General features: G+C 37.5%; 3 protein-coding genes across 7 annotated transcripts; 1 reads left to right on the top strand and 2 right to left on the bottom strand.

Moving 5' to 3' along the window:
- Nucleotides 1-3410: 3410 nt before the first annotated feature.
- Nucleotides 3411-9542, bottom strand: LOC108119474 (uncharacterized). 5 transcript variants are annotated; one of them, XM_070276245.1, is made up of 6 exons: nt 9345-9540; nt 8977-9244; nt 6206-6373; nt 5870-6140; nt 4165-5442; nt 3411-3720 (listed from the first exon to the last, which is right to left on the bottom strand). In XM_070276245.1, the coding sequence occupies exons 3-6, from the start codon at nt 6365-6367 to the stop codon at nt 3584-3586; spliced, it is 1848 nt and encodes a 615-aa protein (XP_070132346.1). In that variant the 5' UTR covers nt 6368-6373; nt 8977-9244; nt 9345-9540; the 3' UTR covers nt 3411-3583. The 5 variants fall into 5 exon arrangements, with proteins under 5 accessions (XP_070132346.1, XP_070132347.1, XP_017088166.2 ...); XM_070276246.1 differs by having other exon boundaries at nt 9369-9540; XM_017232677.3 differs by lacking the exon at nt 8977-9244 and having other exon boundaries at nt 9369-9542.
- Nucleotides 9543-10792: 1250 nt separating this feature from the next.
- On the bottom strand, nt 10793-26883 carry out (outsiders). The gene is made up of 5 exons (XM_043213059.2): nt 26277-26883; nt 13654-13840; nt 13460-13586; nt 11856-13388; nt 10793-11523 (listed from the first exon to the last, which is right to left on the bottom strand). The coding sequence occupies exons 2-5, from the start codon at nt 13816-13818 to the stop codon at nt 11384-11386; spliced, it is 1965 nt and encodes a 654-aa protein (XP_043068994.1). The 5' UTR covers nt 13819-13840; nt 26277-26883; the 3' UTR covers nt 10793-11383.
- Nucleotides 14728-15640, top strand: LOC122320958 (polyamine-modulated factor 1-binding protein 1-like). Its single transcript, XM_070276517.1, has 2 exons — nt 14728-15481; nt 15555-15640. Exons 1-2 carry the CDS (start codon nt 14728-14730, stop codon nt 15638-15640), a joined length of 840 nt encoding a protein of 279 aa, XP_070132618.1.
- Nucleotides 26884-27516: the final 633 nt, after the last annotated feature.

The raw sequence follows: 27516 nt of genomic DNA, 5'->3' as shown, positions 1-27516 counted from the left end.
CGATTTGCCACCATTCTGCATCAAAATCCTGAGACCAAATATTTTTTAGATTTTTTGTCCATTTTTCCTGACGGGATCCCTTGAAAATGGGATATTCCCCTATAGGGTCCACTGTGTTGGCTATATCTTCCCCAATTCTGATCCGATTCCCAAGCGGAGTACCTTAAACGATTTCTAGATCGATTTGCCACCATTCTGCATCAAAATCCTGAAACAAAATATTTTTTAGATTTTTTGTCCATTTTTCGTGATGGGATCCCTTGAAAATGGAGTATTCCCCTATAGGGTCCACAAGGATGGCTATATCTTTCCCAATTCTCATCCGATTCCCAAGCGGAGTACCTTAAACGATTTCTAGATCGATTTGCCACCATTCTGCATCAAAATCCTGAAACAAAATATTTTTTAGATTTTTTTTCCATTTTTCGTGATGGGATCCCTTAAAAATGGGATATTCCCCTACAGGGTCCACTACGATGGCTATATCTTCCCCAATTTTCATCCGATTCTCAAGAGGAGTACCTTAAACGATTTCTAGATCGATTTGCCACCATTCTGCATCAAAATCCTGAGACCAAATATTTTTTAGATTTTTTGTCCATTTTTCCTGACGGTATCCCTTGAAAATGGGATATTCCCCTATAGGGTCCACTGTGTTGGCTATATCTTCCCCAGTTCTGATCCGATTCCCAAGCGGAGTACCTTAAACGATTTCTAGATCGATTTGCCACCATTCTGCATCAAAATCCTGAAACAAAATATTTTTTAGATTTTTTGTCCATTTTTCGTGATGGGATCCCTTGAAAATGGGGTATTCCCCTATAGGGTCCACAAGGATGGCTATATCTTTCCCAATTCTGATCCGATTCTCAAGCGGAGTACCTTTAACAATTTCTAGATCGATTCTCCACTATTCTGCAACAAAATCCTGAAACAAAATATTTTTTAGATTTTTTGTCCATTTTTCGTGATGGGATCCCTTGAAAATGGGGTATTCCCCTATAGGGTCCACAAGGATGGCTATATCTTTCCCAATTCTGATCCGATTCTCAAGCGGAGTACCTTTAACAATTTCTAGATCGATTCTCCACTATTCTGCAACAAAATCCTGAAACAAAATATTTTTTAGATTTTTTGTCCATTTTTCGTGATGGGATCCCTTGAAAATGGGGTATTCCCCTATAGGGTCCACAAGGATGGCTATATCTTTCCCAATTCTGATCCGATTCTCAAGCGGCGTACCTTTAACAATTTCTAGATCGATTCTCCACTATTCTGCAACAAAATCCTGAAACAAAATATTTTTTAGATTTTTTGTCCATTTTTCCTGACGGGATCCCTTGAAAATGGGATATTCCCCTATAGGGTCCACTGTGTTGGCTATATCTTCCCCAATTCTGATCCGATTCTCAAGCGGAGTACCTTAAATGACTTCTGGATCGATTTGCCACCTTTTTGCTTCAAAATCCTGAAACAAAATATTTTTTAGATTTTTTGTCCATTTTTCCTGACGGGATCCCTTGAAAATTGGGTTTTCCCCTATAGGGCCCACGGGGATGGCTATATCTTTCCCAATTCTCATCCGATTCTCAAGCGGAGTACCTTAAACGATTTCTAGATCGATTTGCCACCATTCTGCATCAAAATCCTGAAACAAAATATTTTTTAGATTTTTTGTCCATTTTTCGTGATGGGATCCCTTGAAAATGGGGTATTCCCCTATAGGGTCCACAAGGATGGCTATATCTTTCCCAATTCTGATCCGATTCTCAAGCGGAGTACCTTTAACAATTTCTAGATCGATTCTCCACTATTCTGCAACAAAATCCTGAAACAAAATATTTTTTAGATTTTTTGTCCATTTTTCGTGATGGGATGTCTTGAAAAAGGGGTATTCCCCTATAGGGTTCACAAGAATGGCTATATCTTCCCCAATTCTGATCCGATTCTGAAGCGGAGTACCTTAAATGACTTCTGGATCGATTTGCCACCATTCTGCATCAAAATCCTGAGAACAAATATTTTTTAGATTTTTTGTCCATTTTTCGTGATGGGATCCCTTGAAAATGGGATATTTCCCTATAGGGTCCACAAGGATGGCTATATCTTTCCCAATTCTGATCCGATTCTCAAGCGGAGTACCTTTAACAATTTCTAGATCGATTCTCCACTATTCTGCAACAAAATCCTGAAACAAAATATTTTTTAGATTTTTTGTCCATTTTTCGTGATGGGATCTCTTGAAAAAGGGGTATTCCCCTATAGGGTTCACAAGAATGGCTATATCTTCCCCAATTCTGATCCGATTCTGAAGCGGAGTACCTTAAATGACTTCTGGATCGATTTGCCACCATTCTGCATCAAAATCCTGAGAACAAATATTTTTTAGATTTTTTGTCCATTTTTCGTGATGGGATCCCTTGAAAATGGGATATTTCCCTATAGGGTCCACTGTGTTGGCTATATCTTCCCCAATTCTGATCCGATTCCCAAGCGGAGTACCTTAAACGATTTCTAGATCGATTTGCCACCATTCTGCATCAAAATCCTGAAACAAAATATTTTTTAGATTTTTTGTCCATTTTTCCTGACGGGATCCCTTAAAAATGGGATATTTCCCTACAGGGTCCACTACGATGGCTATATCTTCCCCAATTTTCATCCGATTCCCAAGCGGAGTACCTTAAACGATTTCTAGATCGATTTGCCACCATTCTGCATCAAAATCCTTGAAACAAAATATTTTTTAGATTTTTGTCCGAATTTCGTGATGTAATCCCTTGGCAATGTGAGTTTTCCTTATAGGGCCCACAGTGATAGCCATATCTTCCCCAATCCTGATCCGATTGTCAAGCGGAGTAGCTTAAACGATTTTTGTATGGATTCTTCACCATTCAAGCCCTTGAAACAAAATATTTTTTAGATTTTTTGTCCGAATTTCGTGATGGATGGATGGACCCCCATTGGGGTTTTCCCTATAGGGACCACAGTTATAGCTGTATCCTGCCAAATTCTCATCCGATTCTCAAGCGTAGTTATTATTTTACATAATATAATATTATTAGACTTTTTATCCATTATTCGTATTTATGAATTTTCCTTATTAATTGATTCTTATTAATTGATTCTTGATTCTTAATTTATCCTTATTAATTGACGGCATTGACTAGTTCGCGTAGAAACAGATAGACCGACATGCTTATATCAACTCAGGAGGTGATCCTGATCATAAATATATATTCTTTATAGAGTCGGAGAGGAGAAAATCACTCACTTTTTGACAAAATCATAATATTCTCTGGAAGGGCACTTAGTTCTTAATAATAAGAAGCCTGAAAGAAGACTTTAAAAAATATTTAAGTTTTTATATTAAATTTTTATCGCATACTTTAAGGCACAATAAAAACCAATTTTTGTTTTTATATTTTTTACATACATAACATGTAACATATATTTATTTTTATTCAAAAAAAAATTCATTTGTTTTACGTCTACAAAAAAAATATTTTTTCTTAATATTTTTGTTCTTATGCTAAGATATCTGAGTTGGACTTGTTATCCTGGCGGGAATAAATCTTTTGATTTAGCTTTCAACCAAACGGTGCTTGCGACGATGGCGTCGAATCAGGGCCTCCAGGGCCCAGGATGCAGCTGCCACAAAGGACATCATATTGAGACAGTGCAGGGTTACCGAATAGTCGTAACGATCACGCACTAGACCTGAAAAGTGAGAGGGGTAAAAAAAACGTTCAAAAATTAGTACCAATTTAAAAGCTTAATTTAGAAATTTTTAAGCTTAAATAAATATTATTGATATAATTTTAAATTAATTTAAAATTTTTTTTAAAAGAAAAGGTTGTTAAAAAAGGTTGGTAATTACGAAATGAACTTGGAGCCGAGGTCCTGATTTATGAGACCTTTCCGGCTTTTAAGATTATAATGAATTGTTTTTAAGAAATATGCAAAAGAAGATGTATGAAATATACATAATTATTAACAGAAACTATTTATAAAGATTTTTTTAAAGCTATTTTCTTGAAATTTCAAAAGCCAATTTTCTTTAAAAATTATTCTTGATTATTTCAGAAAAAAAGCTTCAAATACTTCTAAAACTTTAAAATTTTTTCCCCATTAAACTTAAAGGACTGCCCCATATTTACTCACCCACAAAAGGACCACCCACTAGGGTGAAAATTCCTGAGATGAGTAGTTGTAATCCAGAGGCGCCCGGCAGGCGATTCAACGGCACATAGCCGGGAATGATCAGAGGCCAGAAAATGGTGCGAATACCCTTGCAGAGGCCGATCCAAACGAAGCTGGCCAGGATCATAGAGTAGGATCTGGTGCAGGCCACCACAGTCCTGCCAATGGCAATGCCCACCACACCGATAAGGAAGAATACCCGATTATCCCAGGGTATCTTTTCGGTTAGAAACGGAACTAAAAACCTCATGGTTATATCCAGGCCGGCCAGTATCGACATGGCCAGTGTGATCTGGCGAGTTTCGAAGCCAAAGTCGGCCAGGATGAAGGGTGTTAGGATGGAGAAGTTTAGTTCCCCGAAATTGATGATGGTTAGTCCTGCCACCAGATTCACGAATGTAAAGTCCCTCAAGAGATCCAGATCAAAGAAGGTCACCACTTTGCTAAGAAAGCTCATTTGGGGGTCGTGCTTCGCATCCACATCCTTCTCAGCTTTTTCTTCATTTTCCTTGACTTTATCCTGGATGTTGTTGTTGTTGTACAGCTCCTTGCGTATCTCGTCGCAACGACAATATAATTTTGCTTCCAAATTGGACTCCACACGCTCGCGGCGGAAATTATTAGGCTTGAGGAAGTCCGGTCCCGATTCCTGGTCCTCACCCAACTCGTCCTCCTCCCGAGGATTGCGCTCCTCGCTGATGGGACAGTGCAGTCGTTGGGTCTGCTCCAGGTCCTTGGAACTGGAAATGGTGCGGAAACGCAAGCGGCCCGACGTCAAGGACAACCGGGATCCGAACCATCCGTCATTGGCCCGTGATAGCATCGGCGTTCCCGGCTCACAGATCTCGTATCCCGGTCGCTGGGCGTCGTCGTCCTGGCACAGATACTGGCTGGAGAATATCCCGCCCGGCTCTCGTTTCTGTTGCCAGGCGCAGTGCGGACACAAGACCTCCGGCTGCTGCTCCAGATCCCGAACCTGAGCCTCGCCGGGCTTGGTATGGTATCTGACTGGTTGGTAGATCAAGGCGCACACAAACGAGTGCAGGGACAGGGCGGCAAAGAGCAGGGTTGTGCCCAGGACGCCATAGAGGGTCAGCAGAAAGGTCACCAGGTAGGGCAGGAAGATCGGCCCCAGTCCGGTGATCGTCCACGAGAATCCGGCTGCGCGGCGGCGCTTGTGCTGGAAGTAAGTGTTGATGGCCAGCGAGGAGGCACTCACGCTGATTCCCATTCCGAAGCCTTTAAATAAATATAAATTTCACTATGTTTTATTTTGCTAAATATTTTTTTAATAATAATTTTAATTATATATTTATATCACGAGTCCGGGTGATTCACTGACTGAAGTGAGTAATAGAACTTAACTGATTGAGAGAATGAAGTAATAAAGTATTTTTAAGTCAAGGACTTTTAAAATTTTATTTGAAGTGCCTTCTTTTATTATTAGTTCTAAAAAATTGTCTACAATTGGTTAAAATTTAAATTAATTTTCGTAGTATTTTTTACTAAATAAAAGAAAACACCTAAAGACACCTGCCTGCTTACACTACTGAATGCAGTTCGTCACCTAAGAGGACTTTCATTCCCATTAATTACGTTGAAATGAATATGAATTAATTTAAAGAAAAATCTAGTCAATTTATTAAATATTTTTGTTAAAACTCACCAAAAAGCAGAGCATAAGCAAACATATACCCCAAAAAAGTCTCACAGAAGGCGGTCAGAATAATTCCGCCGGATATGCACAGGGATCCGGCCATGGCCACTTGCCGGAAAGTGAAGCGCCGGAACATGGGGCCATTCAACAGACCCGTACAGGCCGATACGGCCGGATTTGTATTGATAATGGTCGTAATTTGTGAACTGGACATTCCCAGGTCTGCCAAACGTCCCCGAAAAAGAAACCCAAACTGTTGCAGGCAGGGATATATGGATAGCTAAATGGAAATAGTTATTAATTAAAAAAAAAACAATAGTTAGAAAAATTATTAAAATTACCTACATTTGATACTCCGGCGGCCACACACACTAGCCACGCCCATCCTGCGTCCGGAGCTACGAAATCCGGACCCAAATCGCTCTTATCATGTTTGTTGTAATAACGATTTCTGGATGATTTCGGCAGCGGTCTCGTCGTATCCTGATATACCTTCTTCTCCTCCATAGTTCTCTGGAGAAAATCAAGAAATATGAAAATAAATTAATTAAAAAACCATTCAAGACTGTATATTATAGACGGAATGGGGAAGTGCCAGTGTCGGGGAGAAATTTTTCCATTGAGTTTGTAAATGATTTACGGTTTCCTTGGCAATTACTTGCCTCAATTTTTTAACGATCACTTGTCATACAATTAAGTGCACGGGCTCTGAAGATGCCACTGTCACGATCTCAAAATTCTATACATACGTCATATAGAAAGTTTGAAAGTGGTAAAAATAACAGAATATATGTAGATTTAATTTTTAAAAAACTTTGTTTGCCCGCCAAACACCTGAATAGTGTTGAAAAGATATACCTGAATTGGTAAATGTGAAAATCTCTTCATAAGGAGAGTTTGTATTTCTCACTACTTCTCAATCTTTTTTCCTCTCATTGATACTTTTACTCCTAGTCCTTTTCTTGCTCTCATTAATGATCTAACTCCTACTCCCAGTTCTACTCTCACTCCCACTTTCTTTCCTTTTCTTGCTATCACTACTAGTTCTGAAGTTATCACTAAATTTTACTCTCTATACATCTTGCGGCTGCTTTTACTTTTCTTACCTTTCCAAAATAAAATCTACTTCAATTCTTTACACCTGCTCTCACTGGCACTTACTCGAGAGAGTTACCGATCTTAAGCTCATATTAATCCTTTGTTTTCTTCCTAAATTCTTTTTCGCGTGTTTATCCTTAAATATTGCTTAATATCCCCTTAAAAACATTCCAAAAACATGATTTGATTAATAATAGTTTAATAATTCAATATCGTTATAAAAAAATCCTAAAATGGTTATTTACAATGCAATTATGGTGCCGGTTATCCACGTGTAATAATTGCTTATAGTTTCGCATCGTTTTATTAAATCCATTTGGCATAAGTGCCATGTGTTTGTCTTGGGAAGAGTGTATCCCCCAAGCTAGTAAAATTAGTTCTTGTTTAGTTATTAAATACATATTTAAATACACCTTTTTAAATAGTGGTAAATGCATATTTACATAGTTTCCAATTATATTTCTGCAATGTGAATAAAAATACTTCAATGGGGGGCTAAGTATCCCACGTGAGCCTAAAGAGTAATCAACATAAAGTAACGTTAAATAACTAGAAATTTAAAAAAAAAAAATGAATGAAATTACACTTAAAAGTAAGTTTAATTATTTCTTATACATGTGTTCTTATAATTTTAATTTTATTAAACAAAAAAAAATTTTCATAATTTAAACTTAAATGCTAGTTAGTTCTGGTTTTCTTACATTGAGAAAAAAACATTTAATTCAAAATAAATGATACTTAGAAACAGAATTATTTATAAATATAAAAACAATATATATTGTATAACAAAATATAGAAGGAAAACCTTATATAACTAATATAACTAAGAAAATCACCTCCATATTCCTTCCAAATTTTACGCATTTAAAATAATTATTATTTTGTGTGTTTTTGTGTTGCCATCAGACTTGGAGCCGGGTTCATGGCGTTGAAATCTTTCCAAATCTTGCCATTCATCTCTCTACTGTCTTGTTCCTCTCCTCGCCATCGCATATTCCACCTGTTTCTTCTAGGCGCTTATCAGGAGTGGCGTCATGTGACAGACTCAGAAAATTCAGAAATATTTGAGACCCAGATACACAGAATAAAGCGCAAATCGCCGGGAATGAATCATGTTAATGTCCTCTATAGAGAGATTCACGATGCCACCACCTAGCCGCCCCCCAAGGTCAAGGGGGGTGTCTGGGCCGTAAGATTTGGTCCACTTATCAGTTAGTGTAAGTGTTTCCTAAAGCTCAGACACTAGCTTAAAGTCTACCAATTTATTTTAAATTAATATGTAAGCTTGTACCAAGATTTGATAAAGCTTTCTGTTACAAAAATGGTTCAAAAGAGCGTTTTTTTAAAGTTCTAAACTAGTTTGTTGAGACTAACTGATAAGCATGAATATATACAAATTATTGAACAGCTGCTGAACATTAGTTATTAAAAATTATTTTTTTACGAGTCCATAAGAATGTGACATTTACGTGGGAAGCTTTACAAAATTTACACAAATATTATATATATTTTCTTGTACATTTTTGAAAAAAAACTTTAGCCGGCACTTTGGAAAAAAGAGCTCTACTTTATTATCTCGAGTTGATCGCCAAACAATTGGCACAATAACAGATATTGTAGAAACTAAATCAAGATAAGTAAAGCCACTGACTGGGGTATATAATGGAATGGATTCTCTATTGATAGTATTGATAAGATAGTGGGTGTCGATGCCGTTACATGCTTTGTTTTTTTTTTTATATACTCTCTTATGGTTCGAAGCTGGTCAACTATTTATTAGTTTTGTGTTTTTTTTTTTTTGCCAGCAGCTGTGCTTGGAGATAACTTGTGATATTTTAGTGGACTAATGACAGTTTCCCGCCTAGCAGCACTTGGAGAAAATATTAGTTTCAAGCTACTAGAGTTTCATTTGATTTTGTTTTATTTTTAATATATTTTCTATATAAGAACCACCCCGCTCACTAAAGGATGTTATGACCGATCTCGTGCCAGGAGCATGACCAGCGGCGTGTTCTCACCTTTTGCCGCCAGCGAGTGGTGGGTGTCCTTATAGTATAGTATCCTTATAGTATATCCTTGGCAAGTGCGCAAATTGGCAGCCTCTCTCTTTTTCCTGCTCTTGTAATTTTTAGCTATTTAGCTTTTATTTTTAGTACTGGCGTTGTAGATTTTCTGAATGCCTTCTATTCTATTATTTCTTTTTTTTATAGATTTATTTATTTCTTTTTTGTTTTTCTTATTTTTTTACACACTCATTCACTCACTGACTGACTGACAGACCTGCATCTAATTGAGAAAAAAATGCAAGGCAGGTTCAAGGTTGACATTATATTTTGTATTTTAATTTATAGTTTTTACTATAATTATTATTATTTTTGTGTATTACTGGTGGCACCACTCCTTGGCTCACCTGCTGGGACAGGTACTAGAACACTAACTACAACACTAAGTGATTTTGAGCACGTTTTTAGTGGGCTGGCCCGATACCCTGGCATTTGGCAAACGATTTCTAATCGCCGCGAGCTGCGGAAGTCAACTGAAATGAATTTGTGAAAAATATACTGAGACGATCCGACCACAGATCGGATCGGAGCGACTAAGGCGCCCGCCAATCGAACAAAACCCACGTAATAACAGCGCTCCCCACCAGCTCTGTTGGTTAACAGAGCGCTGTCTTCTGTTGGCGAAAAGTATCTCACGGATACGTTGTGCCGGCTCGCCTGTCTGGCTGGCCTGTTGAAATAGTTTCGTTTCTTAACGAAATTCATAAAAGACACTGGAAGCTGCTTTGACAAAAATATACTTCCCTATGGATGCTTGTTTTGTTTTTTTGAAGAAAATTTCCATTCAACATTTCTGATGAAATCTTTTGTAAATCTTTTTGAACAATTTTGTTTTCAGTTGCGAGACGTTTTTTTGCAAAATGCCCAAAAGTGTGCAGGGTTTTTGGAGAAAGGTAAGTAATACCTCTGCCGAAAAATTAAATGCTTATTATTAATCGGTTATGGCTTAGAGGTTTAAAATAATTGATACTAAGATATCTTAAGCTATTCTAATCCTATAAATCATGTATAGGGATATTGATATCACATATAGGCATGTTGATTTATTTTTGAAAACATTTCTTTTTTCAAAAATAAAACAATATATCTAGCTGCAAACTAGTAGGTCCGCAAAGATACTAACCTAATCAATTCTGACCTAAAGGTCCTAAAAGACTCGCAACCTTTTTCGAAAAATCTCCTTGGTTTTCTATTAGCATCTCTATCGAATATTAGACCATATATGTACATAGGTATAGGCACATACTATTTATTGGCATTAATAATAAAATGTTAGCTCCTAACTAATAGGTTTCTCTTAACCTATTAGTCCTAAATTAACTAGGACTCTCAACTAACTATTCTCTTAACTAACTAACTAACTAATCTCCTAACTATTGAATCCTAAGTTGATAGAATAGACAAATAGATCCTAACCAAGCACAAATGGTTTATTTTTGAAACCTTTTTCCCATTTCCTCCAAATAACACATTATCTCTTAACTAGCCCTACCTAATAGGTCCTAAAAGATCCCTACCTGTCTTCATAGATCTTAATCGATTAATTAGTAGTCACTTTAGGCACATATATTATTTTCTGAGCCTTTCCATTCTTTCACAAACAAACTACCATATATTCGCTTATATTGCAAATTTTTAATGTTTTTCTTTCGGTCACGTCTCTTAGAGCTCTTTGGTAATAAATTCTAACTAAGCACATAGAAATTTATTTTTTCTAAGCCTTTCCCCTTTTCCCCCCAAATAAAACACCACATTTTTGCTTCTTTTCTAACCAAAATTACATTTATCAACTTGCCATTGCAGAACATACATACAGAATTACATTTATGCACTTATAGGACTAGGGTGTAACTCTAAATAGATCTATAGACTAATAAAAAAAAAAGATTATATATATTTAAATTTCATCAACACACACATAAACTTTTCTATCAAAACATACAGAGCACAGAGTATCAATCGCAAAAAAAACTTAATTATACATTTTTTAAAATTAAGATTTAAGGTATATATGTAACTGATATCTTTTATGATTTATCTGGTATCGGGATCTTGTATCTGGTATCTTAGGTATCTTTAAGTACGGTGTGCCGTACCAAAGTAATACTATGCACACACATCTAGCTGGGACTGTGGACTAGTCTAGGGATACATATATCCTTGGGATCCAACAATTAAACTTCATCTCTCTCTCTCTCTTTCTCTGTCTTACACACAACGCAAGCAGTTCAGTTCCGACAGGGTCGGTCAGGTTAAAGGTTAGAGGTTAAAAGGGAGTGGAGGGACAAGTTCCAAGTTAAGTAATACAAGTTAATCCAGTCGCTGAATCAAAGTGCAGGAGCAGGACATCTATCCACCAGCATCACTGGCCCAGACCCTTGGAGGGGCGTCCCAGGATGCGACGCACCAGGGACTCGGTCAGCCAGAGGAGGAGGGCCAGTGCGGTGAGGCCGTTGATGGCGTGGATGGTGGCGCCATATCCAAATTTTTCGGTTATTATTCCTGGAAAGTGCAGAAAAAAGGCGAGGGTTAGGAATATAGTTACTAAAATATACATCCTAACTATTCTAAGCTACGGAAGGATAATTATTCTAGTATCTACACCCATTAGAAACTATTTCACTGAAAGCTTATGATAAAGAATGTTAGAGAATTTAATAAAAAAATAGTTTTAGGTTTAAGAATCGGTTACATATTGCCATATTGACAAAATTATAGACATGGATATGGGAAGTCTTTTTTAGGAATCCCCTAAAATATTCCTCCAAGTCTATGTATGATGTAACCTTCAAGTTACCTTCATGCTTAGTCAAAATTGTAAGAAAAAAACTTACCCAAAATAGGACCCATGACAAAGGAGAACATGGTGTTGAAGATGAGCTGAAGTCCGGAGGCGGCCGGCAGACGGTTCAGTGGCACGTAGCTGGGGATGATCAGGGGCGAGAAGATGGTGCGGAAGCCCTTGCCAAAGCCGATCAGCAGGAACACGACGATCAAGGCCTCAAAGGATGTGGCAAAGGCCACAATGACACGACCCACGGCGATGCACAGGATGCCAAACGCGAACAGGATCCTGTTGTCCAGCTTGACCTTCTCCAGAGCGAGGGGAGCCAGGAATCGGACGGATATGTCCATGCAGGCCAGCAGGGACATGGCGGTGGATATTTGGCTGTCCTCGTAGCCAAAGTGGTGCAGGATGAAGGGAGTGAGCACCGAGAAGTTCATCTCGCCGAACATCATGATGCTCATCCCGACGGCCAGGTTGACGAACGTGAAGTCCCTGAGGAGGTCGAGGTCGAAGAACTTGCTGACCTTCTGGATAAAGGTCATGCGGCTCTTGAGCTCTTCCTCCTCGAGCTCGGTAGCCTGGCTATCCAGCTCCTCGAGCCTCAGCGCCTCGGCGGTCTTCTGCAGCAGGGCCTTGTCCTCGGAGCAGGTGCACCGCATCAGCTCCTCCTGGCCGGGCCGGTAGTAGACACTGGTCTTGCTGGCATACCGGTCCATGTCCTCGCGCTCGCGATTGAAGTAGTTGGGCTTGTAGAGCGGCGGCGACACCTGCTCCTGGTCGTCCTTGTTGTTGTGCTCCAGCCGGTCCAGGTTGTCGCGACTTCTCCCGGACACCTGTCGCATCAGCGCCTGCCGGGAGCGGTACCGGGCTGCGGTCGCGTGCTCGGAGGTCAGCGAGATCTTGGAGCCAAACCAGCCATCGTTGGCCCGCGCCAGCATGGGAGTGCCCGGCTCGGTGATCTCGTAGCCCGGTCGCTCCGGGTCGTCCATGTTGAAAAGGTACTGCGAGGAGAAGATGCTCCGCTTGCCGCGCTTCTGGTACTGGCAGTACTTGCACTCGTAGTCGCTCCACGGATCCGGGAAGGGAGTCAGCAGGTTTCCGTTCGCCTCGAGCAGCTCGCCAGGTTCTACCTTCTCCTGCCCCTCGGTTGCGCCCTCGATGGCCGGCACCTTGACCTTCTCCGGCTTCGTGACGTGCCACAGCACCGGCTGCAGGGTGAGGGCGCAGAGGATGGCGTTCAAGGCGATGCCGGCGTAGATCAGGATGCTTCCCAGGGCGCCGTAGAAGCCAAGCAGGAAAGTAGACACGTGGGGGAATAGGATGGGGCCCAGGCCGGTGATCGTCCACGAGAAGCCGGTGGCGCGGCGTCGCTTCTGCTTGAAGTAGGTGTTCACCGCTAGGGAGGTGGCCGCCATGGCCAGGCCCAGGCCGATGCCATAGACGGTCGACAGGCAGATGATGTACTGCCAGAAGGTGACGCAGAAGGCCGACATGAAGACGCCCAGGAAGGCCAGGGTGGTGCCGGTCAGGGCCACCTGCCGGAAGGTGAAGCGACGGAACATGGCGCCATTAACGATGCCTATCGGATTGGGGATAACACCCATTAGTGCTTGTACTTATTTTGAGTTTAAACTAAAGTACTAAACTCACCCACTAGCGAGGAGACAGCCATCACCACGTTCACAATAGTTGTGGTCTGTTTGGCGTCAAAGCCCAGAGAGTCCATGCGTTTTCTATAAATTAAACCATATTGCTGCAAGGCCGGGAACAGGCAGAACTAAAAATCAACATATATACATTTTAAGATTATTATTAATTAATTAAGCTTTATATTAGGAACTCACGTTGTTTAGTCCCGCGGCCAGGCACACCACCCAGCCCCAGCCTCCGTCGGGAGCCACAAAGTCCGGCCCCAAGTCGCTCTTGTCGCGTCGCTTGGGCTTCTTGGGCTTGGTGGTTTGGTTATACACGCTGGCATGGTTCTTCTCCGCAAGATTGGACTTTTCCATTGTCGGGAAATGGGATAATACTCTAAAGAAGATAAGAAATAGTATATTAGTGGGAGTTGGGCGCTCTGGTATACAAAAAGACAGAAAGTTCAAAGGGTTCTTGAGGTTTATGAAGAAATAACTTCCTATCAAGTTCTTGTAAGGTAGTCTTCTTTTATATATACATTTTATATATATTACTTATATACTGACTAACTTATTAATTAGTTATTTATGAACACCCTATATTATATTTAATTAAAAATCAAATACATATACTTTTATTTAATTGTTGGAGATAAGGCAACTATGGCGTAATTTAATTCCATTTAAAAAAGCTCTTTTTATTTGGGGAATATATATACATATATTTTATAAAAAGAAATATAATATAAGCAAGTTCTTAATCGTAATCTTTATTTCCATCCGTGATTTTTCTATGGGGTTTTTTCGTCTTTAAAGGGGGTCTCCTAGTCTGAAGGTTTTTAAAAATTCATTAAGACTAAGCGTTTGATATTTTTCCAACTAATTTTGTTTAAATTTCTTTGTCTATATTTAAGGAGTATGCATTAATAGTTCAAAATAAAATTATTTCTTTTTTCATGGAGATGTGCATTTCCAAAGATGTAAATAAATATATATTTTTTGTTGGTTTGAGCGATTAGGAAATATATTTTATGAATATGAATATTCATTCAAAATTTTTAAGTAAGTATCAAAATAAGTAATTTTCTAAAATTTCTGGAGTAGAAGACCCCCCAATAGATTTGCACTTAAAGTCCCCATTTCGGAGAAAGACTTCTTATCAGAACCCTCAAGCTCAAGCCAAAGCTCTTGGATGATTTAAAAAGCCGGAGCCAAGAGTCTTGCAGAATTAGTTGAAATTATTCAGTGGTTTTTTTAGTGGAAAGTCAGACGGACAAATATAAAATGAAGATCCTTCCTGTAGTGCTCATTTCTGCAGCTTTTTTCATTTTCGGCGCCCTGGCATCGGGTGACGTAATACCCGTTTCGGATGATTTTAGTTCGAAAATTAATTTAAATTCAGTTCCACAGTCCCAATCGGTAACTGAAGGCCAAGAGGTTGAGTGGAAGGCGGTCTTTTATCCGATGGTAAAGCCCCTCATGAAGTATGTCGAGGAGTGTCATGACAAGGAATCGCAGTTCAAAAAAGAATACTCAGAGTTGCAGAAAAAGTACACGGACTTGCAGGAAAGCTATTCCGACTTGCAAAGAAGGGAACTGGAGAAGTCTACCCTTATATCACATTTACAAAAGGATAAATCGGACTTGCAAAATAGGGAATACTCAGAGTTGCAGAAAAAGTACACGGACTTGCAGCAAAAGGGTCTGGAAAATTATGACCAGTTATCAAAGTTCCAGAAAAACTACTCCGACTTGCAGAAAGAGTATTCAGATTTGCAGAAAAGCCATTTGGACTTGCGGAACAGGAAGGTGATTGAAGTTGAAAATCTAAAATCTCAAATTGGTTCAAAAAACGTGGAGATCAAATTACTAAAAGATCAAATAAGTGAATTAAATAAAACAAATGAACTTGCTACAAAAATACTCCGCGACGACATTGCCAAATTGGGCGAAATATTGAGGAAAAAAAATTCGGATAATGGAACAGCAAGTCCATTACCAATCAGGACAGTCCAGCAACAACCTCCACCCTCCAAAGGTAAGTTGGCAGAACGCAACAATGTGAAAAATAAACATCCAGATCGGTGTCCGCAAATCCAAAATGAAACTAGGATCGTCCAAGAAATCCAAATTCCAGGTTCAGATCCATTTAAAGTGGTCTGTTACTCAAATGAGGAGATTGGTTCTGGTTGGATGATGGTTTATAACCATTGGGATAAAACAAATTATTTTAATCGCACGTATGAGGAATTTGAAAGAGGAATCGGAAATATCGGGACGCAGTATGACGATAAATACTTTATTGGACTCGAACGATTGCACCTCCTGACATCTAGAAACTCTTATGAGTTAAGAATAAGTCCTGAAAAATGCGACATGTTTGTCGTTGGGAATCGAAGCGAAAGCTACATGGTGAAATATACCAAAGGATGTACTGGAGACATATTGCCGAACCTTAGGCAAGCCAAGTTTTCCACCTGGGATCGAGATGAGGATGGATATCCCGATCTTAATTTGGCAAAGAGATATGGCTATGGCTGGTGGCACGAACCTCGGTATGTATTATGTTTTTATTTTATTTTTTCTTTTATCTTTTATTTAACTAATACCAAAAAAACTTTTTTTTTTTAATTTATTTTCATTTGATAGAAGTGGTGCGCTCTACCTTGAGTTTAATATGATGATCCGAAGAAAGGATTAAAAAAGAACACGGCGATTCAAAAAAGAGAGGACTTCAAAGAGGACTTTGAAAGAAAGAAAAATCATAAAAAAATGCATCGAATTTGTAATGTGTTATTATTAAGATTGTATTTCCATATATATTCAATATAAAGTTATAATATAATACAAATTTAATAATTAATTGTAATTCCAAAACAATACCTCCCTCTTAGAAGTAATATAAAAAAAACCTTAAAGAAAAATATTAAAATCAGAGAATAAAATAAAATACCCTTTTATATAAAACCCTTTAATAGGTATCCAAGATGGTATCCAACTCTAAGATGAAGTTTATTTAAAGTTCGTGCAATATCACAAGGAAATCCTTATCCCTGCAGAGAATCTACCTATATTTCTGCCAGTGTCCTCCATATTACTGACACACCTTTAATAGCTTAAAGCCCTCCCCCCCTTCAATAACCATAGATATCGCTCTAATTGCTAATTGGGATTGGGGAAACGTTGTCAGATAGCTGGATGGCTGTGGTTATATGCCATTTATGACAATCATTGGCGTTCATTGATGATTACCCCAGACTGGGTGTACTCTGTCTCCAGTCTAGTCTCCCGCCTAGTCTATCTATCGAATGGTCTATCTTTTAGATATTTTTTGATTGCAATCCCCCCCTGAAATGCTCTCCTGATAAATGGGTGCGACATGCCATTGGTATGCAAAGCATTGATTCCATTTGGGGAGGCAATTGAACGATCTGGAGCTCCGACAGAGAGTGGAAGTCACCAGACCGGACTCCTCAGAACAGCATCTTCAAGAAAGACTAAGAACCAGCCTGTTGTCAACGGCTGAGGCGGAATCATGAGACAAGTTGAAAAAATAAAAGCACACTGGGAATAAAAGATAGGTACTAACCAGGGGCTTATATAAACATTTCCAGTAGGACTTGAAGGACTATAGAGGTATGTAGGGGCTATCAAAGGGCCTTGGTTTTAAGCTATTAAGTCCTTACATATCCCTATATTATAATCCTTCTCTATAAGAAATATTTTCCAGTATATAGAGCCCGGTTTGTGGTTTCGCGGAACGTGTGGCATCTTGTTTATTTATGCATCGATAATGCGAGGACAAAGCCAGTACCCTGGAGGCAGAGACTTGGGCCACGGGATGTCTTCATTCAGACACACGACGTCTGTACTGCTGTCTGTAGTCTCTCCCCCAGCAATTCTTCTCTGTGATCGCCCCGTTCTTCTGAATCTTTTAAGTCTTTTGTTGCCATTGAACTTCATCGAAGCGTGCCATAAATTGACGCCCGCCCGCTGACGCACTTTTGTGGAAAAGATCAGACGGGGTTTCTAGGGGGGGTTCTACGGCTCTACAGTCTCAACAGTCTCCGATGATGACACTCGCCAGACTTACACAGACATGGCTTGAGGCAATCGATCAAGTGAGTGGAAAAAACTCTCGAGAGACTTTTAAATAAAGTCGAAGTCTCAGATACTCTAGAAGTTATAATGAGATATATTTATAACTTCTAGACCTATTACCCATTTAGATGAAATACCTCACCTAATCTGGATCGATTAAAACCTTCAAATTCCCACCAGAAATTCCTAGATTTCCATAAAATATAGTATAATGTTTAAGAACCACTATGAAAACCTTGCTAATCACGCCATGACTGGGATTTCTAATCACCAATAATGCTCGGTCACATCGTGAGTGTATGGGGAATCGAGAAACTCTGAGTAACTCTGAGAAGGCGATCTACATACTGCTACTACTACTTTCCGGTTTTTTTTTTTTGAGAGAGAGGTCTTGTAGTATTTGCAGTTTTTTTGTGCAAAGTCATGCCGCGTGCGCTAAAAATTCTCTTCTATTTGGAACTACATATATTCTCTACAAGTAGCCGATAATGTCAAAGTGGGGGGGCATGATTCCATTTATGAATTTCACAACATTATTAAAGGGTTCTGTGGGGTTTCTTTTTATTCCGATTTAGATTTGCAAGACGATTAGGCTAATTAAGGATGTAGTCTCATGTGTAAGGTTGAAAAAATCAATTTTTTTTTTTTTTTATATTTTGATAGTATTGTTTATTATGAATGTACTGTTAAAGATTCAAATAAAAATATCAAATAATGACAGAGATACAGCCCATAATCGAGAGCGCGCCTACACCGAAAAGTATGAGTTTCTCGGTAGCGTCTAAACTTTAAACGCGTTTTTCTCGAAACGACATTTTTGTGTGCGGCGCAGGTGATTCACAAAATTCTATGGTACCGATCTAGCTGAAATTTGGATATGTTGTTCTAAAAAGTAACACCTCTGTCCCGTACTAGAATCATTTATTTTTAATGATTAGTTTTTTTTTTATCATTAATTTAAGATAAATTTTTTTAATTTTTTTTAATTTTTTGTTTTGTGAGTTCGCCATTTTGTTGTTTATTGATGAAAATATTTCATTCTAGTACGGGACAGAGCCATTAGCTTACAAAACAATAATCTATTCTAATTTTTTGTTTCGGATGACTCTAGCAGTCGAAATCACCTGCGCCAAGGACCTATCTTTTTTTTTTATATGCATACTTTGGCATGCTATAAAGTGTATTAAACTACACAAGAATAAATTAAACAAAATATTTTCAAATAGTTTATGATGCTTATAAAAACATATTTGAAAATTGAAACGATCGCATTATTTTTTATTACAAAAAATTTTTTTTGAAATAACCTCTAAAAAGTAGGCCGGCACATGAGACTACATCCTTAAAGGTGGGTGCTGATACTGGATCCTATTTTTAGAAGCGCCGTAAATTAACATTAAAAAAATAAAAAGGCAAATAATATTATTAATGGCAATAAACAAAGGGCTGTATTGGAGTGGCTTTATCTCCATAAAGAGAGCCCGATAACAAATAAGAGCCACCCCGAGAGAGATAATAAAACATGAAATAAGGTAACGCTTAACGTTACGATTCGAACTCGAGACAAAGAGCTACTGGCGGAAGAAGGACTGCTACTGCCTTTTGCAACGCCCTGTCTCTTCTCAGATAAGAAGATTTCACGAGAAACACGTGCTGGGCTTTAAAGATCTGTTAAATACTATATGTTTCGGGAAATAATATGTATCTGAGGCCATCTACCTTATCGTTTGGGTCGCCGCCGAGTGGCAATTAGGCGGGACATTTGGATGAGTCATTATTATTAGATATAGATATAGAGGTTATACGATTGCAGTGCTTGGCGGCCCCATTGATTACGTTTCGTTTTCTATTTGTCGTATCTATGGGAGAGGGTCGGAGCCAGAAGACAAACAGAGAAAACACTTGTAGCCCTCAAGTTCATCAGGCAAACAAAACAAAAAAAAAACAACAAACAAACAACACAAAAAAGAGTGAAAAAGAACAGGTGCAGCTAATGGGCAGACAAGTATCGAACAAGTATCGGACAAGCATCGGACACGTATCGGACAAGTATCGAACAAGCCTCTTATGCCTACACTGGCACCTAAAAGGGGTAAGTTTGAACAAAAAGGTTTATAATTGTTGGCTATTTATAGTTTCTTTGATTTTGATAGGCAGAGATGCTTAAATATTGAGATTAAATCTGAGGTACATATATTAAAATAGCTTTCTGCTTTATCATTTGAATCCTATTTTTATCGAAATACGATATTTGGTGATAAAAAATTACCATATTACTATAAACATTACTTTTAATTGACTATAAAACGGTACTACATTTTGATTGATTTTATTAATATATTGACTTTTTCGATATTACGATACTTCAGATTGCTATACGTTTTATTGATTTTATTAATATATCCATACTTTCTATATTATTTCGATGTTTTTTAAATCGAAAGAATTTTCGATATCATTTCGGTATCATGATACTTCTGTAATACCTTAATTCACTAAGTTCTTTAATGATTTTGTTAATATACCGATAGATTTGGCATTATTTAGATACTTTTTGATTCTTGATCCTTTACTTTGATACTACTTTACTTTACATTTTTAGCGGCTTAGCCCAAAATATCGATTATTAATTTATTTTCGTTTGTTTTTGTTTGATTTTTTCTTAAAATTTTCAATTTAAAAAAATCAAGTTTCAAGGAAAATTATAAGAAAATAGTTCAAATTAGTGATTTAATTGAAAAATTATTTAAAAAGAGAAAAGAGTTTAAAACTTCAAAATTTAATTCGAAAAACAAATGTTTTTTAAGCAAAAGTCGCCAACCAAAAGCATAACCCCCCTCGAAAACTGTTCACAAATTATTAAAAACATGCAGAACTCCCTAAAAATAGGTTTATATTTTTAAACAAATATTTAACCAATTTAAACACAAAATTTTTGAACGTGTAATCCGAGGCAGCGGAAGTTTTCTCCAGCATTTTCGCTTAGAGCCTCAATTGGCCTCTAATTGAGATTAATCGGCTGGCTTTGTGTGCAAGTAATAAACGGAATCGAATTGTATATAGAAACACATTTCAGTTTTCACTCAAACATGCATGCATAGATCATATACAAGTCTATATATAATATATACCATATATACACTATTCTGTCTGGGAGAGAGAGGCGTCAACAAATTGTCGCAAAGTGATCACTTTTTATTTCCCAAGCTAGCGCCTCAATTAAATTGTGTCAATGAGAATTGATTAAAGCCCAGCGATATGAGTATAATTGATTCGCGGCCAATAAAATTGGAGGCATTGGAGAGTGCGGAGTCTACTACTGCAGAAAGAGAGTGAAAGATCACAGCTGATCAAATAGGAATATCTATTTGGATATATACGTATATGTTCTTTTGAAAATGCACTTTTTATTTTAGCAGATCGTTCTGTTTCCTAGCACTTGGCCTAAGAGCAACATTATGGCTCTTTGCGTTTTTGTAACTCTTTCATAGAAATCGTAAATAAGATCATCTGAATCACCTAAACTAAAGAATACGTTCCATAGAGATTTGATGTAAAAAGCAACAGAATTTCATCAGAAATTTTTGAAAAAATAAATTAGAATATTGCTTTGATCTGAAGAGTTGGAAGGAAACTTGTAAATAGGTCTATATTTTATTGATTTTTCAAATGTTTAAAAATATTTTATGCAAATAATGTGGTTTGATAAATTGTATTTTAGTTCTTTTACTTCTTATTTCTTATAGACTCTTTATCTTCATTGAGGTTTTTTTTTGATTTTATAGAAAGAAAAAATGGCACAGCCTCTTCTTAGCTTGGCGCCTGGCTTTTTGTCTTTTTAGTGGCTAATAAATAAATGGCCCACGCTTGAGAGTTGGGAGATATCTTACAGGTCTTCAGACGGCTTACAGGTGTAATTCGTTAAAGTAAACAATGGTTCACATTGGCAAGAAGTAGATGGTCTTTTTTTTTAAGGAAACTTGAACTAGTATATATCTTATACTTCAGTATATTTCCAATCCAATTTTTTACCTATTTTTAAATACATTTTATTTACAAGAATCAAAATCTTAAAGTTTAAGGAAACTTTTCAGGAATTTCAGGAATTTTAGTTTTAAATTTATTATTTTATATATGGGCTTAGATCTCTTATCCCTTATAAGATCTATAAAGTTCAACAATTTAAGATCCAAAATAAACAAATACCGAAAACCAAAACTTTGGTTTTTTAATCTATTTACTAAAAATTTTAAAACCTTACTTTTATTCTTTTTTTACTATTTTGCATTGTTATAATACCATGTTTTAGACCGTCATGCTTGGCTTCCATAGAGAGGGCCTACAAATAGGCCTATTTATACACCAGTGGGCCTGGACAAAGATTATCTCATTCATGGTGTTTGGGGGATAGCTCGGATATAATATATTTAGTAGATGGATGGTCTGGCTTTTGTGGCAGTTGCTCTGTCAGTGGCAGAGGTAGGGGATGGGGCAGTGGCAGTGGCAGTGCGGCACTCAATTGCATCCGAGATTATGAGCAACGTGTTCCACCAACGGCAATGGCTATTTTTAGGTGCACATTTCGAGTGATTGTTATTGCCCTCCGGCCACAAAATAATCCCAACACCCGGCACATTCTCACATGTGTGTTGTCTACGATTTTGGAATGGGTGTGGGGTCTATAGAAGTATCTCCATACAGGCATATACATATATGTTTGTAGAATGGAAATCACTGGCAATGTCAAGCCCGATCTATGCAAAGCGGGCTTAATGCGCATTTAGGGTCATTCCTAGGCACTTCTTTTATTTTTATTATTATATATTTTTTCTTTAGGTTTTAGTTTTCAGTCCGACTTGGAGGAATAAACTCACGTACACTTCAAAATTAAAGAAATGGAGTTCTCCTCCATTCCACAAGTGTCTTTGCTTCAAAGGGAAAATAAAAAATAAAGTGCAACTGAAATACAATACCCCGGAGAGACCCAATTGAAGAGGCAAACCCAGAAACCCAGAAATGCACTTTGGTTAACCAATTCCCAAAAATGCTAATTCCACTTGGTGGGTGTGCTGTCAGAAAAGACAGCCGACGCTGACACACGATCCTCGCTTCAGAATTAGGGATCACTTTTAAAAGTAATGCTTCCCAATGACACATGTACACATACGTATAGTTCTTAGGAGTTCTCTAAGAAAATAAACAAATCACGCCTTATCTGGCCATAAAAATTATATATTATATTCTCTGTCACAATGATTGGCCATAATTTTGGTTAAATGAGTCATATTATTTTATCTACTTCGTAATACCCATTGGGTATTACCCATTTCATTGTCCCATATGGTTGTTGATTTTTTCGCGCCTTCTCTGATTGCTTTTGGATTTCCTCGCACATTGCAACAGGTTATCTCGAGGGCGAAAAAAAATAATGGAAATAATGAAGGAAAACAGCATCTCTGGCTGGTATAAGCTTCTATCTATTGTGCAAGCTAGAGAGGCTTGCATGGAAATCCACAGTAAACCCTCCTGGAAAGCCCCTTTCTTAGGGAAATCTCTATGGAAACTCCTTTTGACTTGGCATCTGTATGCCCAAAACTAGGTAGATTCTGGAAGGCTCTCTGTAGTTTCTATTAAGCCAAGATTTAAGGGGCTACTTCAGTTTGCGGGACAAAAAAACGGTATACATATGTATTTGTAATAATTTTCATTGAAAAGAAAAAAGTTACTTTATTTCATTATACCCTTGCAGAGGGTATTATAATTTTGTCCAAAAGTGTGCAACGCAGTGAAGGAGACATCTCCGACCCTATAAAGTATATATATTCTTGATCAGGATCACCTCCTGAGTTGATATGAGCATGTCCGTCTGTCCGTCTGTCCGTCTGTCCGTCTGTCTGTTTCTACGCAAACTAGTCTCTCAGTTTTAAAGCTATCGTCTTGAAACTTTGCACACACCCTTCTTTCCTTTGCACGCAGTATATAAGTCGGAACGGCCCGGATCGGCCGACTATATCCTATAGCTGCCATATAACTGATTGATCGGAAATGGTATAACTTTGGTATTTTTAGAGTTAGAGAGTTCAAATTTTAGGTGAGAGCTATTTTTGGCAAAATAATACGACATGCCAAATTTCATAAGGATCGGCCGACTATATCCTATAGCTGTCATATAACTGAACGATCGGAAATGACCCAACTTTCGTGTTTTTGAAGATAGAAAGCTGGAATTTAGTACAGACTCTATTTTTGGTCAGTTGATCCAACCTACCAAATTTCATTAGGATCGGCCGACTATATCCTATAGCTGCCATATAACTGAACGATCGGAAATGATATTTGGTAGAAATATCAACTTTCGTATTTTTGAAGATAGAAGCTTGGGACTTTTTTTTAGATTTTGTATTGTAATAAATTGGAGTATATATTCCTATTCCCATAAGGATCGGCCAACTATATCCGATGTTTGCGATATATATCCGGTTTTAACTGCAAGGGTATATAAACTTTGGCTCCGCCCGAAGTTAGCTTTCCTTTCTTGTTTTGTAAATAATTTTACTTAAAATATTAAAAGGGTTTGGTTGATTGACTATTTTGATGTATCTTGAAGGCTTGTTTTAAAATCTATCAGGATCGTAGTTGATTAGTTTTTAAGAAACCGAAGGGTGCTACCTCCGAAAGTCTTTCTTTTTAAGTTAGATTTACAATTTTGGGACTACATTCTAGAGATTCTAGAGCTTAACTACTTAATGAAAAAATTCAATTTTTCAAACTGCTTACCCATGTAACCCCTTAACTGTTAAGAGCTTTCAAAGGATACTTGTGTGTGTCTGCGACTTGTTTTACATTTAAAACCAATGCTATAATTATTATCTGATTATTTCCATTTGAGTTGCTTTATTTTCTTTAGTCTGCCTACTCTGTAAACAAAATTACTTTTTAATTGACTTTTGTCTATCTTATCTTGTATATATATATATATATATATTTTTCTCTGTTTTTTTTTTAGTGTGTCTAGCCCTCGATCACCTTTAAAGTTTAAAGCAATCCAAGTCAAAGTACAAAAATCCGATTCAGTTATCAAACCAATGGCGCCCCCCCCTCTTTAAATGCATTCATATCGTCAATTGCTGTTTCCGTAGCGGCTCTAAAATAAAAAAGTGAAAAAATATATATATACTCATACCCTTAACCAGACTGAAACGGACTCGAACCCCCAGACCCCAAGTGTAGTACACATGCATCGCCTTGCGCCCCAGACAGGTCCACGGCAGGCACCTGGGGCCTGCCATGCTGAGACGGAAAAAAAATAGCATCACATCATAAAAATGTGTAATTCAATTTGGTAAACATTTTCTGCCGGTCTCTCCAGCTCTCCAGCTCCACCCAGCAGCTCCTCTTAGCTCCTTCGTGGCTCTTCCCAGCTTCCCTGTTTTCCAGCTTTTCAGTTTCCCTGCGATGGTTAGATAAAAATAAACCGACATGGAAAATGCTGAAACCTTTGGCGAAACTCAATTTGGTGCCCGGGTACCGGGTACCGGATCATCCATTTTATGGACGGAAAAAGGGCTTCACACCACAAAAACTCTGCAGCTTAAATTATAGAATCCTTTTTAGAAGTTTTATTAGAAATATTGATACATAATCTTTAATTAGTTATTGGTTTAGAAGATACATTTATTTGTTAGTTATATAAAATTCTACCAATAGTTTCTCATTTAAAACTGTACAAATTTTAATTGTTAAGTCTCTTTATTTATCTTATTAGTTTCTTTAGATCATTAATCAACTTAATTTTGTTTCAAACTATGAATAAGAATTAAAAAAAGAACTACAATAATTTTAAGTACATTACAAAATTGTTAATTATGATTTTAAAAGCTTTTGGAGGATCGATTTTTCAAACAAACATTCGCAATCTTATAAACAATCTTTCAATCTTTCTTGTAAAACTTTTTTGTAAAAACATTTTAGACTCTTAAAACATATTAAGAACCTTAAAAAAAATTAACATTTTTATTCAAACATGACCGAAAATAAGTCTGTAACATGTTTTAAAATCTGTAACGTCTTTTATTTTTTGAATACCGGTATACATACATATATTGTGATATTTACATTTTGCATATATCTTCACAGTCTTTTTTCAAAAACAAAACTCAAAATGGATTTAAAAATGAGTTTTAAACATTTCATACAAATTGTTAGTTAAGAAAAGAAGTCTTTTGGTAAATGTTCTTATATACTTGTTAGAATTTAACATTTTTTTTAACAAAACAACTTCAAAACAGTTTAAAAATTAGTTTTAAAAATTTCAGAGACATTTTTAATCCAAAGACAAACACTTTTTCAATAATGGACGTCTTCTTTTATTTGATAATAGATCTTTTTAAAATTCTCAATATTTCCCAAAATCACAACATTAAACGAGCGAACGAACATTAAAATATTCCAAAGAAACGCAGACTCTTTTATTTTAAAATATACCATTTTCTAAATCTGCGATTAAATAAATTTAGAATCTTAATAGTCTAAACTTTACACATTTAAACTTAAACAACAGTTTAACAACATTAAAGAACTATTTTATTTGTATTTTTAAAGAAAACCATTTGTCAAAAACCTTTATTTCAAAACTCTCTTGTATTTGAATATTCTTAACATTCTTAGCTTAAGTTTTTCGATCAGTGCACTTAATATGTACTTTCATCTTCACTTCTCAATATGGGACTTACGTTTAGATGTTTGATGTTTAGAGTTGGAACTGTTTGTTATCACTTCTCCGGCCAATAATGCTGAATGAATGGCCCGCTAATTTTGACACTTTCTGGGTTTTGTGTTGGCACAGGAAACAACAAAAAAAAAAAAAGCAACAACCACAAGAAGATGCAACTCGTTGCACACTCAGATTTTGATAAAGAATGAGATACTTGAGGTGCTCGGATTGAGATACTATCTAGAAGATACAACTTGGCGGCTCAGCTGTTCGAATGGTAATAATTCTGTTCGGTGCTGTTATTTGTGTTATTGTTGTGCGTTGTGTTAACAACAACCATTCGGGTGTTTCGGCGTGATTCGGTTCGGCTTGACTCGGCTTTCGTCACGTTTCGGTTTCGGTTAAGGGCGGGCGACGGACAGCGGGCTACGGGCACCTTTTGGCTCGGACTTCGGCACTAAAAACACTGTATGTTCCGTGTTCTGACGACGGACGGATATTGGTATGGCTTGGCTTGGCTTGGCTCGGTTGGCTGGTGGGTGGTGCGGCGCTTGGGGAGGTGCTCGGTAGGCGGTATTTTGATATGTTGGCTGTTTCGCGGCCAGCAAGCGACTTGCTGGCGTCAATGGTGCCACTCTGCTTTATAGCATTTCTCGTTGGCAGCGCGGCGGAGCGAGCGAGAGCGGCCGAGAGTGGCAGTAAGAAGTGTACAACTGGTGGCCAGTGTGTAGTTCCCCCTCACTCCAGTGGCATTGTTGGCAGTGGGAGTGGGAGTGCAAGCATGCGAGTGTACCAGTGTGTACGAGCGTGCCAGTGAGAAGTGGGAGTGGAAAAGGCATTGGGTGAGAGTGGAGAGAGTGCGGCAGGAGAGTGAGGCCGAGAAAGATAGCGAACGCCGCCGCCTCGCCTGTTGCTCTGTTTGTGTATTTTGTTTTGTTTTTGTTTTCATGTTTTGTTCAGTGCGTGGGCCGGCAGTGTTGGCGAAATATTTTCAATGCTAAAATAATGTTATATTAAATATTAAAAATTAAATCTAAAAAAATCCTTCCTTCAAATTAGATTAAAAAATTTTTGATTAAAAAAATTTATTATACAAAATATTGTGAGGTACATTTCTAAAAAGTTAGTACATATTTTTTTATAATTAATAGTTATTTTAAATTATTATTAATTTTCAAATATATATTTTCATTACAAATTAGGTTTTTGAGGTATAAATGCCCTATGAAGTAGGCAACAAAAATATTATTTGAACGGAA

This window comes from Drosophila bipectinata, chromosome XR (genome assembly GCF_030179905.1).
Source record: "Drosophila bipectinata strain 14024-0381.07 chromosome XR, DbipHiC1v2, whole genome shotgun sequence".
NCBI classification, from domain to species: domain Eukaryota; kingdom Metazoa; phylum Arthropoda; class Insecta; order Diptera; family Drosophilidae; genus Drosophila; species Drosophila bipectinata.
This window is presented reverse-complemented; position numbering and strand designations above follow the sequence as displayed.